Source organism: Micrasema longulum, unplaced genomic scaffold (genome assembly GCF_059751315.1).
Source record: "Micrasema longulum isolate JH-2025_06_02 unplaced genomic scaffold, ASM5975131v1 h1tg001277l, whole genome shotgun sequence".
Taxonomy (NCBI): domain Eukaryota; kingdom Metazoa; phylum Arthropoda; class Insecta; order Trichoptera; family Brachycentridae; genus Micrasema; species Micrasema longulum.
The window spans coordinates 157,059-177,710 of NW_028278464.1; the positions used below are offsets into that span (position 1 = coordinate 157,059).

The window sequence follows — 20,652 nt, forward strand, 5'->3', positions numbered from 1 at the left end:
TGTTTATAATTTACTGTAAATAGATTCAAAATAAAATTCAATTGAATTGAATTTTTATCATCACTTAAGTAACAACGATACAAAGCGTGTATGCTTGTGGATTACACAATCCAATGTGTAGGACTACTGCCTACTGAATAAATAGGTATTAATATTATTTTGGTGTATTTTACACTCAATAAGTGCAATTTCTTTATTACAAAGAGATAATATGTCTCTGGGTGCATGTCATCTAAAAACCTTTAAAAAATTAGCGTTATTCTAAATTTGATCAATAGACAATTTGACTCATTTCACCTAATCCCTAGATTCATTAGAAGTCATTAATTGATATGTTTATTTTACCTTAACATTATAGTATCCGAATCCTGCTTCCGAAAGAAGAATTTTATTTCAAATTGCGTGAGAATGAATGATAGGAATTATGAAATATCAAAGGGATATGTTTTTGGAAGAAATCTAGTAGCCGAAATAAAACACAAAAGTCAGATAACCGTAATAATTCTTTAGCCCAAATGAATCGGAATTTTCATATTCCTCGAGGTATACGAATATAAATATAATTTATTCAAAAGCATTAAAATTTGTCACCATCATTCATTAACATCATTCATATTTTTTTACGTTCATCTTTTACAATCTCTAAGCTCGTGGTTCGCTTTACTTATCCATCAAATGATGTAAATATTATTACACCTTAATAACAACTCTAAATTTCATATAATTAACGTAATATAAAACTTAATTTTAATTCAAAAATTTTTAAATTTTGAAATCGTCGTTTGGATCGGATGATAATCCAAATAACAAACATTTTTTGACTTTAGATACAAAAACTACGAAGCATTTTGCTCTAAGGTAAAAATTTGCATAAACACTCTCTAGGTGTTAAGCTTTCTATGTAAATCATTCCTTATGCGTCAGTCTAGTTTATATCCGACTCAATAAGTGACAACGTGTATGTTATATTTATCGTCGACGACAATCTATCATCGCGTAACTCAAATTGGACCTCTTTAGAGGAGAGAGATTAAAACGCCTTTTTTTATGAGTGTTCAGTCCAATTTTTTTTTTTTTTTAACATTTGGGTAAATCATACTTTGATTTATCTAAATGTAAAAAAAAACGTTATTGGAATGAACACAAGTATTTTTTTTTTTTAATTTGTCTCTTAAGGGGTTCAATTTGAGTTACGCAGTGATGAATTATTGCCGTCGGCGTTAGGTTTTTGTGAATAGGCAAAAATAGTAAATAATATCATTGTAATTAATCAATCGAAGAATGTATACAAATATATAAGAATATTTTTTTCGGTAAATACAAAATATATTACGAATATTTTTTTCTTCGGAATTAGTTTTCAAGAGAAAACGAAATGCCTGTTGGAAGAGGCATTTCGTATTATATACTATTCAAATTAATATAGAAGTTTTGTTATCATTAAATCAGAAAAAACTGTTACTACAAGTATGTTAAATACATAATAATTTTTAATATTGATGGGGCATCGTTTTGAAATGTGATAATATTTTATCACACGTTTGTAAATAGATATACAAAGTTCACAAAGGTAATTTTTATGTTTGTCGATTTTATAACATATCTGATAAATGTTATGAATATGAAGAGGGACAATGAGAGTAGGTTTTGGGGTTGAAAGGGTGTATGATATTTTGAAGTACAACCTTACATTTACCAAGATTAATTATTTCAATTCTTAATTTGAAAATATTTTTTAAGGAGAAAATCGATTTGATTGAACTAACTTCAGAATAGGAATAAATACATTAAATTTAGGTGATGTTGAATGATTTTGACACCGAAAACATTTTCCAAATAGAACTATTTGTTTCTTGCTATTTTTATTCATGGCTTTGTATATTTTTATCAAAGAAGCCTTTTTCCGAAAGAAGATAAGACTTTGTTTCGAACAATTAAGTCATTTTTTGTTATTACTTAGATTCACAAATCATCGCGCCCGCGCTGCACCCCCAAATTTGTAACTATTAAAAACATATTCCAAAAAAGGAAACATGATTTGTTGTTTATCAAAGTTTAATATATTATTATTTAATCATTGTTGTAATAAACATTTTCAGTTGTCAACATTATTGACTTGATGCTCGAAAGTTGAGAATTTAATATTAACTGTGAATTATGAAATAAATTACTATTTTTAATTTTGCTATGTTTAATTAGCAATGAAAACCAGATAATTAAAACAAATGGTAGTTATTTACGTTTACTTGCTTGTTTAATTGGCATATTAAGTTAATGGACTTATAAATGTACGACGCAAGCTTTGTCTGTCATATTAATTGTAATAAAATTTAATATTGTAGATATAAATATGATTACGTGGTTAAATTAATTTATTAATTATTTAGCTCATTATTTAAGTTTAAGTTTTGATGCCTCTGGTTTTCACAATTTTAGTCGGTTTTATTTTTCAATACATCATTAAATTAGCATTACCATTTTCAGTTTATAAAACAAACGAATCCCGGTAAAGAAGCTTAATTATGAATAATTCTGAAAATTACTTTAGTCCATACGTAATAATTTTGTCACACTACTCTTTCAATAAAATAAACGATTGGAATAGGAAGTTTTATGTTAACTGATTTTTAAGAATATTCTATATGAAAAGTCATATTATCTGGAATCTTTAACGTTGAAACCTACCGTGTTAACTGACATTAATATTAATTTCAGAAAACTAGTTTTTAGTACGCGTAATACAATTAAGAAATTAGTCCTTTGCAAATGTGTGGTAACCAATAAAATTCTTGTTGATACATGTGTAAGAAAAGCCAAGAGTTAGTTTTTGGCAGAAGTAAGTAAACAATTGGATAGTTCTTGGAAAATAAGTAAACTAGAAGTTAGTTTTTAGTAGATGTAAGTAGTCGAGAAGTTCGTTCACGGTAGATGTAAAGAGACAAGAAGTTAGTTCTTGGTAAATGTCAGTACACAATAGTTTGTTTTTTGGTAGATGTAAGTAGACAAGCCGTTAGTTATCGGTAGATGTAATAAGACAAGAAGTTAGTTCTTGGTAGATGTCAGTAGACAATAGTAAGTAGACAAGAAGTTAGTTTTCGGTAAATGTTAGTAGACAATAGTTAGTTCTTGGTAGATGTAATCAGACAAGAAGTTAATTCTTGGTAAATGTAAGTAGACAAAAAGGTGCCTATTTGTAGTTGTACGATTCATAGGGAAGGTAGCTATAGAAGCCGGGGTTAAGGGGTCCACGTGGGAGAGACTGCACATAGTAGTATTCAGAAGCAGGCTCGGGCGCTATTCAGTCCAAGAAGCCGGTGTTTACCAACTTCTCCAGGAAGAACTTGACGTCACCAAGCTCCGAGTCCTTAATGCCGAGGGACTTGAGCATGCCGAGGTCTCCATTCTCCACAGCCATGAACACGGAGCGGAGATGTTCCAAGTCCGACCTCATGAGGTGCAGAGCAGCTCCGAAATCCTCGATTGTCTGCGACTCTGAAAAATAAAACAAACTTGTGTTCAAAATTACTTTTTATTTTAGTTCTTACCCTTGTCTGCACTGGTACATAGAACCACAGGCGTATCTAGGAGAGGAGGGTGCGGCAACAATCTTCCAAGATGGAAAAAACAATCAAATAAAAGTAAAGTATACATAAATAATCAATTTCCACATTTTCTTGAAATAAAAGAACATTTACCGATAGTGGGTTTTCGCTAACGAAGAGTAACAAGTAGAATCTGTTTGTTGGGTATTTTCCATTTAACCCCCTCGCCTAAGTAACAATAACAATAACGACAGACAAACATTACCTTTTTTTTAAATGCCAATCGACAGGGTTGCACAAGTCCTTATGGATTGGTGTTAAAGATATAGAGGTTCATTGACTGAGCCAAAATAATCTTAGAAACTGTTTAAAATTACAGTAAGTATAGTAAGGTAATAGATGTAATAATGATGCTGATATTTTTTGTGACAATGTATGTAAATTTAGGTCAAATATTTTGAGAGAAGCAGATATTTAACTTTATTATTATTTACAAGTTTTTTCGTTTCGTTTCTTTTATATTTATTATATTGAATATAATTCAAATTATTGTATTAAGTGTAGACAATTTTTTTGGTGTGTGCATGAGTGTCTTACACGAATATACAAAGAAATTGGCAATATTTGTGTGCATACTGTTTGTTTACCTAATAAAATAAATAAATAAAATAATCTAAGCAGATATGGCAAGTGTGTCATCTTTAAGCCGGGAGTGGCAATATTCCTTGCTTCTAGAATGCTAGCTTTCACTGGAAGAACATATCGACAGTGCTATTTAGAGAAATTTCGTTAAGTGTTCTGAGGACCCTTGACAGATATGAAAAGAATCCGATGTTGGTTCTAAAATTTCCTACAGCAAAGACAGCATTGGTACGCAAATTACGGTGAGGTACATTGAGGTTTGTCTGAGCTAGGATATGATGGGCATCTATATATTAAGATATTATTTTGTGTAAAAGTATTAAACCAGCCCTTTAAAACTCTAAACTGAAAATGTAAAAGTACTCTACATTAGGTTGGTACATATTAAAAACAATAAACTTAATTTCCTCATTGGGAGTCATGGCCTATTGTGAAAAAATAGTTGAGTTGTAAATACCTGACAACGCTATGGCAACCTTTTCAACACCTCCCAGGGGAGTGAGAGCATCCCTCGCCTTACTACCGAAGAGTTTCTCCAAGTAGTTGGGACCGTGAGACGCCAACAGAGATTGAAGAAACGAGGCGGTCTCCTCTACTGGCGGTCGCTTGGCTGCAAAAAAATAATTATAATTGAACATTCAATAATATTTTTTATATAATATTATGAATTTTATTAAGATATAGATATAGTACGAAATATATTTTAACGACTAGTTATATCCTTCAGTAATTAATATAATTTAAAAAAACAATGGTCATTTATTTAGTCCATTCTGATGACGCCCTGGATGGATGGATGAAAATGAAAATGGATGTTTGTTTTTCACAAAAACCATCACCATCCCACGACGCGATATATCCAACATACCTAATCTATTTAACCAACTCATTAAACATCTTAGGCCTTACTCATTAGGTTAGTATAAAGTTACGTTTAGCCATTGGGCCTTACTTATAAACCTGGTATAAAGTTACGCCTAAGCAAATTGGTAGAATACGGATGGGAATAACATCATTAGGTATTTTACCACTATAATAAGGCTCAAAGTTTTAGAATACGGATGGAAATACCATTTTTATTATAGTGGTGGAATAAGGATGGGATTCGCACCCCTATTCTAGCACTATGGTATTCCCATCCGTATTCTACTATTTTGCCTGGGCGTAACTTTATACCAGGTTTATATGCAAGACCATTCAAGTTTTTTTTATAACATCGTCTTGAATCTTGACGTAATAACTATCAATGCCTAACATAAAGCGTTTTTCTGGTGACATATTTTTAAACATTTTATTTTTTAAAGGTACGAGGCATAATGCAGAAGGTAAAAGTATTTAAAAAAAACACACGTTTAAAAAAAATTACAGTACATTGTTTGCATATATATTACTTATTTTTCCACGTAGTCGCCTTTCCGTTCTATGCAGGTTGTAAGTCGTGGCACAAGCTTTTTATGCCATCCTCATAGAACTCTCCCGCCATCTCCTTCGTCCACTTAAAGACCTCTTGTTTCACCTCCTCATAGGTTAGAATTCTTTTTCCACCCGTGTGATTCTTCAGGAAGGTTAAAAGATGAAAATCTGAAGGCGCTAAGTCGGGGAAGTATGCATATGCAGGGTGGTTCAAAATGTCCTAACCAAACGGGTTCAAACGCGCCTTGGTTACGTTAGCCGTGTGCGGGCGGGCGTTGTCGTGCAACAAACACACTCCCTTTGTCAACTTTCCCCTGCGTTTGTTTTGAATTGCTTTTATCGTGCTGCAGTAATCGTCTCCCTTTGAAGCAAAAAATCAATCAAAATTATCCCTTTTCGGTCCCAAAACACGGATGCCTCTGCTGGATAGACGGTCTTTGACTCCTTTGCTCCTCATCAATATTTGTTTTTCTTTTATTTAACTCATGACACCAGTTAAATACGTTTGTTCGGTTCACAGCACCTTCGCCATAAACAGTTTTGATCCGTGCAAAAATTTCAGTCGGAGTTTTTCCTTCCGCGAAAAGGGACCTTATGACAACGCGCACCTCGCACTTGGCGGGATTTCTTGTCGGTATCTTTCTCAGAAACGAACACTACGAGGCAAGTTTTAGTACTAACGAGGGTCACCGGTGCTCGTTGTGTTCAGGAGACCCCCCACTACTAATCAGTGTTGTTGCCAACTTGTGGGAAAAAAATTCTCACAGCACGAGAGCTAAACAGCACTGTTACTTTCTGGATATGCCTCGTATAAATGAAAACATCTCTCCACAATATCCATATTGATTTCGAAAATATAATTAATTATTCTAAATCCATTTCATATATTTTTATCGGTATTCGTACTACCTGCGTGATATTTCCCTATTAGGATTGACGTTACAGTGAACAAAACAATGTAGTTTTGTCCTGTCACTCCTGCCTGAATAAGGAGTCTGGAAACTGTCAGTAACCATACTGATGGGCTCCCTTAGATATACAAACATGTGTATAGACCAGAGCGTGCGGTGAGGTTTTTTGATTAGGGAAGCGGTCACTTGGTACTAGTTACATAAATAGGTAAAATTCGTGCGTTCTATTACAGAAATTCATATTAAGTGCTTTTAAATGAACTAAAAAGCAACTTTCTGCCATAATTTCAGCATAAATTGCCATAGGTAATAAATTGTCTCTGTCCGCATCCTCCTCTCCGTTGCTATCTATCCCTGAATAAATATAAGTTTTATAGTGATAAGATCTTTTAATATAATTATGTATCCCCGTATTGCGGGCCTACTGTTTGTGAAACCTGATTTTTATCATTCGAATCATTTCTATCAAACTTATATGTTATTATTATTTATATATTATGTAGGTGCATATAATATGTATTTGTATGTTTGTTTTGAATCAATGTTCAAGTATTGTCACACCTACCTTGTTTTATTGTTGACATTATATCGTATTTACTGCATTTTGTAGTTAGCTACCGTAATCTATGGGACTCGTCGCACATTATTCATTCAGTGTGTATCAATTAAATTTTAAAATAAAATACTTTTTTTCAGAATACGGTTTTGAAATTTACCATACTTTTAAAAAATACAATTTATAACATTTCTTGACTTAAATTTTAACAAAAAGGTTTCGAAAGTAGGCATAAACTATTTTTTTTTTAATAATCTAACTTTTTACCAAGCTCTTTCCTGTACCCTTTTTAGTTTAATTAGAATTTGTTTATACTTACGCACCCACACACACGCACCCTCTCCCTCCTTCATTTACGCATACACACATTCACACACACACACATGAATACAAACGTTACACACATACAATTACGTAAACATTTTTTCTTATATATTATGTGTCATTATATTTACAGTGGATTTTTTTAATTGGCTCTATTTTTTTATTTATATGTAATAGCTGTAAAAATCCCAAATAAAATAAAATAAATAAAATAGTAAATATTTCATCATCATTCCCTTTCCGCACCTAATGATGCATAGGGCACTGCATTGGTACACCAATCGCAACGTATCTTGATCATTTTTGTTACATGAAGGTAAGATAATCAGTCTTACGCTTCCGGTACCAGTCCGGGGACTATGAAATATTTGGGTGTGAAAACACCCTTTTAAATAAATATTTCATATCAACCATGTCGGGAATCGAACCCAAGACCTCTGTCGCTAGACCGTTACACCACGAGGCTGACATTTCATAGTTTAATATTAAAATGCCATCCTGTTAAACGATTATTGTTATTTTTTTATATAAATTGATTTGTTATTGCAAACACCACCGTGTCTAAACATGCACTAAAAAATAAGAATAATAATATTTAGTGGTGTGTTGGAGAATGGGTTGGGATGTGGCGTTGGGAAATGAAGGGGCCAAGATGTTGGAAGTTCCACGATTAACTAGTTTTTAAATAAAAGAGTGGGCTATATTGAAACGATACTTCATTATTTATTAGGAGAATAATACTTTTAAAGCTTTTTTTATGTGAAACATCTCCATGTAATTGAATTTAAGTCTGTATATATTTACGAATATTAGTTACAATATTTGAGCATAAGTTAACGCTTTAAATATAAACAATATCTAATGAATTTCCGCTAATTTGCAACAGTAGAAGCCGTTTTTAAAATTTAATTAAATATTCATGGAAATTTCTCGCAGCAGTTATAAACTGCCCAGTTATTTAAGTAAAATACATTTAAAGGCTATTATAATTAAATCTGTGAGCCTTAAACAAATATGTTGCAAACATAGCCGACTCCACAAGGAAAACCTCAAAAAAATACTCAAGTAATTGCTTAATTTCACTTCATCACCGACATCGACAGTGTAATCGAAAAAAAGTCAAATGGATACCCAAAGAAAAAAGCTTTATTTAAAATATCTCGATTCATTGTTTTAGTTAATATTCTTTTTAAATCAAGTCATTTTTATAGCTAATTAAAATTGTATCTTATTATCAAGCGGCAAACGATCAGAAATACTTGGTGAATTTAGAAGTGTTAGTCTGGACACAAAATCTACATTTCTTTAATTTATTCTGAAATCGTTAGTGGAAATAATCTGAATTCATTATATAAATACAATAACTGAAATAACGTTTTATTAGCCTAACAATATTCTAGTAAGCTTTACTAAAAGTACTATGTTTTTAGACCTCTAGACACTCTAGAGGTTTGAAAGGGTACGTTAAAAAATGGTATCAAATCAAGCAGTCACTTGAGAATGATTGTTTTAAGGTTTTCCTAATGGAAACGACGTGGTTTGCATCGTTTTTGCTTTAGTCTTATGAGGCTTTTTTTATAAATAATACAGTTTAAAAGTATGTTATTTAAGTTTAGGTAGTTTATTAGTGACAAAACAAAATTTAATAACTCCATGGATATTCATTCATTCATGTAATTAGAATAAACGTCGAAAACCCCATAAAACACTGTACTCTTTTTGTGACGGCGAAGATCAGGAAGGTCTAAAATGCGAGAGATGGACCGCATCAGTGCAGATACAACAATTTTAGAAGTGAGGAATCGGAGAGGAAGTGCACCAGACCGGCAAGAGTGGAAGAGACTCCTGGATACGGCCATCGCCCACCCAGGGCCGTCGAGCGTATGATGATGTATAGTTCTACAACTATTTCACTAGGTCCACAGACTGTTGCGGGTGAATGGTGGTCTTTTGGACCCCTTCAATTTAACTTTTTACTATCCTTGGACCAGATCTAAAGCGTGAGACTGATCATTTTTCCTTGACGTATATAACAATTTTTTGAAATATAAGGTGTTTGGGGTACCAATGAAATGTCTTAATCCAATGCACAACTAATGAGGAATTCCACTGTTTTCTAATTTATTTATTTTCTATTAGCGTACCATTTAACCAAGCCAAAATATATAAATATACATATTTTTTGTGCGTTATTTACAAAGATATGATTTTTTAAAGTTATATTTATCAAATACCGCGCCAAATGACTGTAATCAATGTGTCACTTTTCAGTAGTGACGTCATGAAACGGTTGGCGTTCTTACTTTCACTGACCGCGGTAAGTTGTATTTCTCCAGCCAATAACAAAACTGACAAGAATCTATGGAATATTGCTTTGATTACTTCATTTAGTTAATCGTAATTTGCTCATTTACCGAAAAATCGGTAGATCTGGCAACGCTGTTGAAATGTTAAAACTTTTTAATCACAAATTATACTCTTTTTTTCTATGGTCAAAACGTTCCTTACAAGGTGGAAAGCGGAAACCGGAAATACTACACGTAGATATAAGGAGTGAAGTCATTATTTACGATTTTAAAATGAATACTATTTTTAATATTTTATATTTATTTTTGCGTGCGTTTTTGAGATATTTCATCCTACTCCAAAATTTTTAAATATTCACGTGTACACGAAAACATTTTTAAAATTTAATTCCGGGTTGGGCTGGAATTCCTCATTGTAAATAGGGACGGGACGGTAACGATACAAAACGTTATAAACTTATCCAAGAATTAAACATTAAAAAAACTAATTCGATTTTAGAATTAAGACAGCGTTTTAAATACTTAAATTAAGTTTCTCAGAATGCTGCTATTTTATAAGGTTGTTGCCCCTTAAAGCCCTAAAGCCCTAAAGCCAATGCTCGTTTTCTTTTTCCCGTTGATGTATACATATTTACATAAATAATTTGAGCGTCTGTCATATTCCTTTTCTGAAGTATGTGCTCAAATTTTTTCCATTAATATTACTTATTCAGTTACAAAAGTAATCAAAAGCAGGGATTCTGAAAGTTGTTTATTTTTCTGCCCGCTTTTCTTAATATTTCTTTGGTTTCCCCGAAAATAAGTGACTTCAAACTGTTAGTAAAGTGGTTTAGCTATATCATCATCATTTACCTGGCAATTACACTGGCTACGTTTACCACAGAGGGTGGAATACAAACTCTGTTGGCTTATGTAAAAGTCACTGCACAACTCTGCTCCAGAATATTTTAGGGAACTCTGCATTCCAGACGAACTAGCTGACAGACGTCTTACGCTTAGATCAGCTACACCAACGTCGAAAGGAAAAATTATTATACCTCTACGCAAATAGCGGCCCTAAATTTGGCGAACGCGCATTTGCGGTCGCAGGCCCTACGGCATGGAATGTTCTCCCAGCAAAGGGCCGAAACTGTGAGAGTGAAGTAATGTTTCGAAAGAAACTTAAAACCCACTTGTTCTCTTAATCATTTGAATAAATTCTTAAATTAAAAAGTTAAAATTAAATTAATATCTTTATATAATCACTTTGTAAAGCGCCCATGAGGTATTATATTACGAAAATGGCGCTATATAAGTTATCCATAATTATTATTATTATTACCTAGCCGCACCCAGTGGTGCACAGGGCATTGTATTGCTACTGCAATTGCTGCGTATTTATATTGTCTTTGAGACATGAAAGGTAAGGTAATCAGTCTTACGCTTCAGGTACCAGTCGAGGGTGAAATATTTCAGTGTTAAAACAAATATTTCAAGTCAGCCCTGCCGGGAGTCGATCCCACGCCAAGCACTACAATACTAGGCCAACACTTGTTCAAAACATAACAAAATCAACGATTCATAGTAATTTTGAATAACATAAGTAACTGAAATATAAATTTGTGAAAGTTAAACGAATTGAATTTTAAATAATTTGAACCTTATTTCAATAATGTAATAATAGTTATATTCTGTTACTATAATTATTATGACATTAAACGTAAATTCGTTTAATTTAAAGTTATTAATTCCCATTGTTTTACAAAATATAATTATAACTAACAATCCCTGCTTTTCTTGTATATAACATAAAAAATATTTAGTCTCACATCAGTCAGGTCGGTTACGACGAAACAACAGTATGCAGTTATTTAGCGTACAGAAGGAAACGGTTATAAGAGAAAAAAATATGAAAATGATAAAAGAAATTTAATTTAGATGTTCATATTCAGGCCAGTCAGATACTCTAGTAATCTTCAATAAACGCCTGAAACAATATTATATATTCCCAGAATCCTAGGGCTTTATGCTGGACTCATTCGTCTTAAGAATCGTATGCGACTTCCGTAATTCGACGAGTGCCAGCATTCTTGAACCCCCCATACGAATGCAGTCGATTGAAAACCAATCGACTTTATCTCATTCACTTTAAAATCTCACTCATACTCTACCCCAACTTGATTCCCATTTTCTAATAGTGAGTTATTTACAACTCGTTGAAAATGGCCCTCAAAATGAAATATTTGGGTAAATCATAAGAACGCAAATATTTCTTTTTTTTAAAAAAAAAAAAAAAAATATTTGATCGACTGAGGAACCGCAGTCAGGAAATACGCTCGATCCCTGTTTAAACAATCCCCTCTTAAGAGAATACACAATGACAGAAAATTTTGATAAACAGGTATTTGAACATTGTTTTTCTGTCACTCTCTCGCAAATGCCTCCCCGATGCTGTGTGAAAAACACAACTGCGTATCGGACTCATTGTGCCTAACCAAAATAAACAAAATCGTCGTTTCGTTGTCCCGTTTTCCGCACCCCAAAAATGAACCGATTTGGTTGTTTTTTATTAAGAAGAGTATCAATATGAAATTTTCTGTGTCGATACCATATCGTTCAAGATCCCATAAGAAACAATTGATCAAAAAACCAAAACAATAGGGACTCGTTAAATATACTGAGACACAGTTGATAGTGACACAACCAGGAACGAACGACGAACGACGAGATATCAAATATTGATAGTATGTTGAAAAAAAAACACTGTTCTAGTGCAATAATCCAGGGAGAAAATACGGAATACGTTTGTTTGAAGAAAAGTTAGACCACGTTTCAACGAGATCTCCTGACAACAAAGAAAATATTAGAATGATATGAAGATTTTTTTATTGTACCTAGTAAAAAAAGGTATAAGGGTTTTTACTTACATATATACATCAAAAAAATAATTATCCAAACCGTTGTTTAGAAAAAAACATATTTTTTATACCCATTTGCTGTAAAAGTTAGTTACAAGTATTAATTAGAACACACCCTTCCATAAGATGTAGAGTATAGGGGTACAAAATTTAGACATAAAATATTCTGAAAGCAGATCTAGAGTACGTTTTCAAGTTCTAAATAAAGTTCGTAGAGGGAACAAAATAATTATAACTAGCAAACTCAATTAACTTTATAAGAAAAAAAATGGCCTTAATTAAACCTCTTCCGAGTTAAAATTAATTGCGTAAGTGTACCATAATTAAGAAAATGAGGCCATTGTTTTATTTTTGTTCGCGATAAAACGTTTGTAGGTATTTAAAATTAATAAAAACAATACTCGCCCAGTGTTAAAAGCACAAATTTTTATGTGTAACATTGATACAAAATTTGAAATGTGAAAATGATGTATCGTAGATCTGAACTGAGGAAGTCGAGACACAATCAAAGTAAAACATGATTACTTCACCAACTAAATAACCATGAAGTCATTTCATTTATACGAGTGGAGATTGAAAACAAAATGTCGTTTCTTATTTATCTTAACGTACACAAATGTTGCTTTCATTGACATTTATCCATTTTGTTATGCATTTACCTCGATTATAGGGTTATTTTATTTTTGTAAATTTATTGAGCTTACTAATGTATAGAATATTTATTTATAAATTACAGAAACAAACAGTTGACAATGATATAATAACATAAAAAAGCTACGGTTTAAAGAAAGACCAGCGAAGTTTCTAAATAAAAATCATACATATTAAATTGTAGTACGACAAAGGGTGTGTTTGTGCGTATTTGTAATGTAGAGGTGTGTTTGTAGGTATTTCTGTGGGAGTAAGAGTTCATGTGTGTGTAAGCGTGAGCATCATTAAATAGCAAGTGGGAGCGTATCGAAGCCAGAAAGAATGAGTCTTAATTTATTTTAAAATAAATTCAGGGGCATGTTAAATATATCAAAAGATTTAAAAAAAGCATTGTGTTTGAGCAAGAACGATAGAGGAAAGAGTGTTGTGCATAGTTAGTACTACAGACTGACAGATGGAAAAAATATTTATTTAATGTCACGCGAAATAAGTATAAATATTAAAAGGTCGACACATCTTTAGAACTTTTCGACTTCGTTGTTTTATATCAATATCTCTTCAATTGGTGTTAAATTACGGAAAAATAATAAGTCCGAAATCAGAAAATAAAAGCTTTATATAGACCGAAAGTACAGCTGTGGCAAATACATCAATTCTATCATTTCTTTTATAAAAATAATTTCTGTAAACGCGTCCATCTTAAAAGTACCGTTAGATTTTTTGAGAAAGCAACAATGACCCGAAAGGCGCAGCTCGCAAGCGTCGTTGAAGCTAAGTAAAAAATGTCCGTCCGCTTAGGCAATCGAGAGCCTATTGTTCTTACCGAGAAGGTACCTCCAAGAACCGACCACATGTCAATATTTGTGAAGCTTAGGACAATTTTAGAAAACGTGAGTAATAATAAGTTAAAAATAATATTTATATTTTAAAATCCATTACATTTAATTAATTTTATTTCCATCAAAACATATTTATATATTCGATGACTAACCAGCCCTGACGCCGCAGCCCCAACGCTGCCGCCTACGACGCAACCCACGCGCTCACGTCGCCGCACCATGGTGACGCAACCCACGCGCCCACGCGCTCACGCGCTCACGCCGCTGCACTCATGACGACCCGCCTACGTCGTGCGTCCCTCCACGCACCCGACGTCATTCCTCATGCCCCGCCATGGGACAGGAAGCCACGCCGCCGCTCATAACGAGCCGTCCTCGCAGCACACCTCACTGCAGCTGGACGCCACCGTCCCAGCTACCCTGTCGCCGCAGCCAGATGCTGCCCCCCTACGATGCACCACGCCGCCGCCCACATCGCGTCCTGCGCCCACGCCGCACGCCAAAGACCCACGCCGCTTTCGCGTCACCACGCCGCGCGCCGCATCAGGGCGTAAGGTTAATTTTAAGATTATTGTTAAAGTAGGTTAAGGCCAATTCTAAGTTAGGTTACTTATAGCTTTGTTTATAATTTATTTTAAATCCATTTGAATTCCACAACTTATTATTATTCCTCTCTTACTCCTCCACATTGGCATAATTATACTGAATGCAAGCTTAACTAATTGTTATTCTGTACGAATAACTGGCGCCCGACAAAAAGCAACCATCTCTCACTCTCTTCATTAATGTTTTTTTTAAATTATTTTTTTAAAATTATTTTTTTTAAATTTTATATATTTTTTATTGTAACTTAATTTTTCGAGGTTGTCAAGCTAATACTAGAAGAAATCATACAAAAAATTTACCTTTTGAATGCGAGTACGTGTCACCATCGTAAACAGTGACAGGGTCTCCAATGATAAGAAAAATAATTATATTGATAAAACTTGCATCGTATTTTACATAGTACATATTTGTCTGAAATATCGTTTTTCTAAAACATTCAGCAAGCTTTCTTCCGTTTTTACTAACTCCATACCATATTTCAATACCAACATGTATACATTTATCAATTTTAATAAATGTATGTACTATGTACGTACGTAGAAAATGCTTCTAGAGAATTTTGACTGTTTTTCGCAAGGATTTTTTTGTTCAAGTAGTCAAAGCACCATATTTCTTGATTAAGTTTCGCAGAATAATATCGTTATGTATACTTTATCAAATTAAATTGATTTTCCCAAGAAAATCAAGAGTTTCGGAACGGAATATTTTATAAAGCCTCGGGCAGTTCTACTGGAAAAATGTTTTAGTTAAAGGCACATAAACGAAAAATAGAAAGGTATTGAATTTCAATTATCGAGAAAATGTTTATGTAATTCCCTCAAATATTAATTGAAACCAAATAGAAATCTGAATACCTTAGATAATAATTTATTTACATTTATAATTTTTCCGATTATGCTATTTCGAATTTTTTTATGTAGCCATATACATATCAGTTACAAATGAAACCGGCGTAAATCTTATAAATCGTATAAAAGATAATGAGAATTTGAGAGAATTCTTATTTTAATTTATAACACATAACGTGAAATTAACTAGAAAAAAACACTTTTAATATCGCTGATCTTATATTTTGTTCAGATTATATTATTAAATGACATCCAATAAAACTTTAAGGTCTTATTACATGTTGAAATGTATCGCCCTGAAGGACGGAAAAGCTTTTAAATACGCTATGAAAACACAAAATGAGCACTAAAACTGCTCTTAGTGTTCAATGAAAACAAATATAAAATTCGAAAATCTCAAGAAGCTTCTTGAACATTATAAACATTATAAAAAAGCAAGATTATTAGATTTTCCTCACGATGTAGCGGTGAGCACTCTTCCCGGGTTCGTTTCGCCTCGATAAATTTTATTAGAAATGGGAACCAAGTGGCGTTAGAGCGAGGTGCGAAGCTCGGACCTCTGATCCGTGGATCCCCGAGACCACAATCCGGTTCATTATTATATTTATATTAGTCCTAACAGCAAAAAAAAAAATAATTTAAGCCTCAAAGGGGTGAAATTTCACAGTGCCCGAGATTCTAATTAATCAACTGAGACCCGAAGGGCCGAATTTCCTAGCATGTAACTGTCTGATGATTGTGATTTTGTAAAACTATCTCGCAAAAGGTTCATTGAACCGTAAATAAAAAAATCTCTTTGAATTAAATTTAGCAATGTTAATACAAGTACAAGTATAATTACCGTGCATAATTTATGTGTTAACTAAATATCATCAACCACCGAGTAGCTTGTAATCAGATGCTCCCTTATTAAATTAATTACACGTTGAACCTCTAAGGACATACTACAATGAACTGCCAGGAGCAATAATCTGTAATTATTAACTATAATTATATCTTGAGTTTGTAAACGTTTTGGATAGGTTCTAAGAGTTAACGTATTCAATTCAAAATTAACGGTACAAGTACCCTTAACACAGTGTTTTCCACGGTGGGGCGTAGGCCCCACCGGTGGGGCATAGCGCCTTAGAGGTGGGGCACAACGCTTCAGAGATGAGACACGTCGGCAATCCACATATAAAGGGGAATACTCATCGGTCATACAAAAAAATGCCTGAGATGTACAAAATTGAAATAAACGCCAAATTTTACTTGTGAAGTGACTGATAATGCTAAACTTGTTATTTTCGACCATTTGCAAACTTTATTAACTGATTTTAAAGAACGATTTGCTGATTTAAAGGAAATAAATTTTCCAGCTCGGTTGACACAACCGATGCTGGTAGATATTTCGAATGAACAACTGTATCAAGAGGAACTTTTAGAAATGCAAAATAATGATTCAATTACAAATTTATTGAATATAAAAGGAATAATGCCATGTATTTTTGCTTGCGAAAAAACTAACACAAAATATCCTAATATTACTTTGCATGCCAGAAAATGATTATTACCGTTTCCCTCATCTTATTTGGTGGAATGTGGTTCTAGCGCCCTACGCGATTTACTCATTAAAAAAAATGATTTTTAATAAAAACGCACTACTTTGGTTGACGTCACTGGTTCATATGAACCAACCAATGATGTGAGAGCTGTGAAGGATATCCGGGTGGCTTACCGTAAATGAGCCAATGGGAAGAACTATCAGAGAACAACCTCTGACGTCACACGCGCAGTTCTTTCAGAATTTAAAAAAACTTTAAAAAATCAAAGCGCTGATAATACGATATGTAAAAAAAATATTTTTATTTGACTTAGTTTAATAGTCTATTAACAAATAAAAAGAGAATATTTTCACTTATTTTGCATTTTTTATTATTTGATCTTTGAGCCAATATGAACAAACTACGAACATTAATCAAACTTACAAAAGCAAAGAAATATGACTTAAAGTTGGCTTGTCTTTAAATAAAAAAAATTAAAGTTGAAATTAAATACGTCTTTGTATCCAGAGCTAAGCGGGGATAAATTTTTTTTTGGTGACAGCTATTTTCGAAAATCCTCAAGATAAACACTACTAAATCCGAAACATTTTTAGACTAACACTTAAAGTTTATCTTGGAGTATGGCGTGGAGTTTTATTTTTAATAAATCCAACATTACTTTCCCACTCGCAAAAACTTCGAAAGAGCGCCAGTGTCTGGAAATATTACCACAACATTTCCCGTTGAATTTCAACCCCCTCTTGCTGAAATAAAAGAATTTAAGAAAATCACATGCTTCCGTCTTCTTGCGACCTCTTCGTAAATAAAAATGCACCTCCTTTACCCATTTTAAGGAAACGCCCGAAACAGTATTATCTGCAAATCCTTAGAACACATTAAGGCAGGCGCCGTGACGTAGTTGGTTAGACGGCCAACTGTGAAACTGGCGTCGCGGTTGCATGGAAAAATCTAACAAAGATTTTTTCTCAACGGGGAAATATCACACTACGATATCGATAAAAATATCTGAAATAGATTTTGAATAATTTATTGTATTTTTGAAATCAATATGGATATTGTGAAGAAATGTTTTCATATACAAATGTAAAAAAGATATTTAATAAAAATACGTTGCTAGAAAAACGCAACATTTTTAGACTTAATAGTTGTGACGCCAAGATTCGTGGCAGTGTTTTAAACAAATTTAAATGATCAGGAACAAATAAACATGAATCGTGACGTATTAGGGGCGTGGCCAATGGAATGACCTTTTTTGCGGGAATTCAAAATTACAAATTTGAAAATATTTTTTATGGTACTAATAATTAGTTTTTTTTATGTTTCAGCGTAAGACTGGTCAACTTGCCGTCATATAACTTGAGATACGCGCGATTGGCTTACTAGCGATGTGACCTATGAACCATTAGGTGTGGATTAGGGAATATCAATAATAAAGAATGATTAAAACTTTTTTACATGTTGAGATGCCAGTCTGAAGTCTTTTTAGTGGCTTAAATAATTTCAGCACTCGCACAAGTTACTGAAAGGGTTGACTTAAAAACCGCTTCATCGACACAACACCATCACTACAGATCTACATAATATAATATGAACAGTGTAAACGCGTTTAACATAAAACTGCTCCAACTCATGAAAACTTACGATATTTCTCGAATAGGTTTTGATTAAATTTTCAGAAAATTAAATACAAAACAGAACCACGGTTTTGAAGAATGATGTGGTGAAAATTCAAAAGTTTTTATGTAGTCGGTTTGTTTGAAATACAAAAATGATAATTCGTGGATTACGTGGACTAATCAATTTACAAACAAACATTGCTTTCTGAGCACAAAATTAGCTTATGCAATATGTCATGTCTTACTTTGATCATTCTTGTCTTTTGTATTAAATGGTTTTATCATAATTTCTAACATTTCTACCGTTATTTGTTCAAACTTAATAAGCCATTTTTGTCGCAATGAGGTATTTTTCTGCCTCTTTTTGTGTCATGCCTGAGGTCAGGCGTCGATGTGTGCCATTTTAACAAGCTTCTGGTGGCAGCTCCAGTTTTGAGTGCCACGCAGCAGATCTGCAGCATTCAACTGTCCTATGCATAGCCGAATTTTTCTTAACTACTTTGACTTTTTCCAGCCGATGCCCCCTTTTTAAAAAGAGAATTCGGCGAATTATCAAGCGAAATACTATCATAATATTTACTTCCAAGCTCTGAATAATGTTTAAGAGCTGGCGTCTTCCGTCCATTTTTAAAGCTGCCGTTTTAAATGTATTTTAAATGTGTATCACGATCAAGTAAAATGGATTGCATCACTAACTAGTAGAGAGAGACTCAGATTGTATTAGACTTCTTTATTCAATAAAATTAGCCAACCACCACCATATAACTCCTAAGATCTTTACAACCAAAAAAAATTGTTTCTTAAAGGTAAACGGTTATGGCAAAAGTACTGAGCACGCAAATATCTGCAGGTTTTGCGAAAACCATCTATAAAATCATAGAGAAATTTGAAATCAACAATTACCAGATGATATCAAATATTTTGATGTTTTATAAATTCGGATTTCTCAAAAAACCTTTTTAAATAGTTTTATTTGATTAAAAATTAAACGCCTCTTAAACATCTTCATTCTATGATAGTCTTATGAGCGTAGAAGGTAGGAAAATGAATGGGGCAAAGTAAGAAGTCTAGTAAGTTACTTAGCTACATTACAGTTCTTGTTTAGTCATAGCTGAATATGATAAGGTAATTCTCTGCAAGATAATCTCCATGTAAATACAAAGATTACCAGATTAAAGAAAGTTATTTTGGGCGGCTTTTATAGTTTTCTTTGAATGCGGGGTGGGCTCTGCCAAGAAGAAAAGTTCATCAATGATGCGGTGTGCGATATATTGAGGACATGTTGTGAAACGAAGAGTGACTGTATCGATACTCACCAGCAGTGCAGAGTCGGGAGTCTTCGTCATATCCATCAGAACAGTCTGGTGCTCCATCACACAAGTACTGGATAGAGATGCAGTTTCCGTCTCCCGGGCACTTGAACGGCTCGTATGGATGACAGGCGTCTCCTGGAAATAAAAAAGTATCGCTCACTTAACTAATCAGAAGAAATCAGATCGCAATGAAATGAAACAAATCTAATTTGGCTAGAATTGCGCGATATTAAATTCAGTAAAAGCGGTATTTAGTGTAATTTGCTTTAAAAATGATCAATTATCTGAATTTTTATCTTTTTTTTTTTACAATCATGAATTCGGGTTATTGAAAATTTAGTAACGCCATTTAAGGTTTTGAAATTACTCGACCACAAGTTGTTTATTGTTTACTTTTTATCATGAACACATGACAAACTTACTACTCTGCACAATGCATAATTTTTTTGGAAACATTTTTTAGGTTGCGAGAATTCCATTAGTCTATGTACTTAGTAGCTGCAAGACGTTTGTTAATCTAGGTTTTGTCTATAAATATCATTAACCATCAAAATATTGTCATAAATAGGGTCTAGAATTCTGAGCGTCTACGCACTCTGTAGCTGCAGAATGTGTTGTAATTTATCTCTGATTTGTAAAGGATT

At 33.2% G+C, this 20,652-nt stretch overlaps 1 protein-coding gene across 1 annotated transcript; it reads right to left on the reverse strand.

Annotated features, from left to right (window-relative positions):
• Positions 1-2,977: 2,977 nt before the first annotated feature.
• On the reverse strand, positions 2,978-20,143 carry LOC148276117 (IDLSRF-like peptide; the record flags this gene model as incomplete). The annotated part of the gene is made up of 3 exons (XM_088234737.1): positions 2,978-3,492; positions 4,642-4,794; positions 20,012-20,143. Coding segments are annotated over 3 exons (479 nt in total), but the record flags the coding sequence as incomplete, so codon positions are not given.
• Between the last annotated feature and the right edge of the window lie 509 nt (positions 20,144-20,652).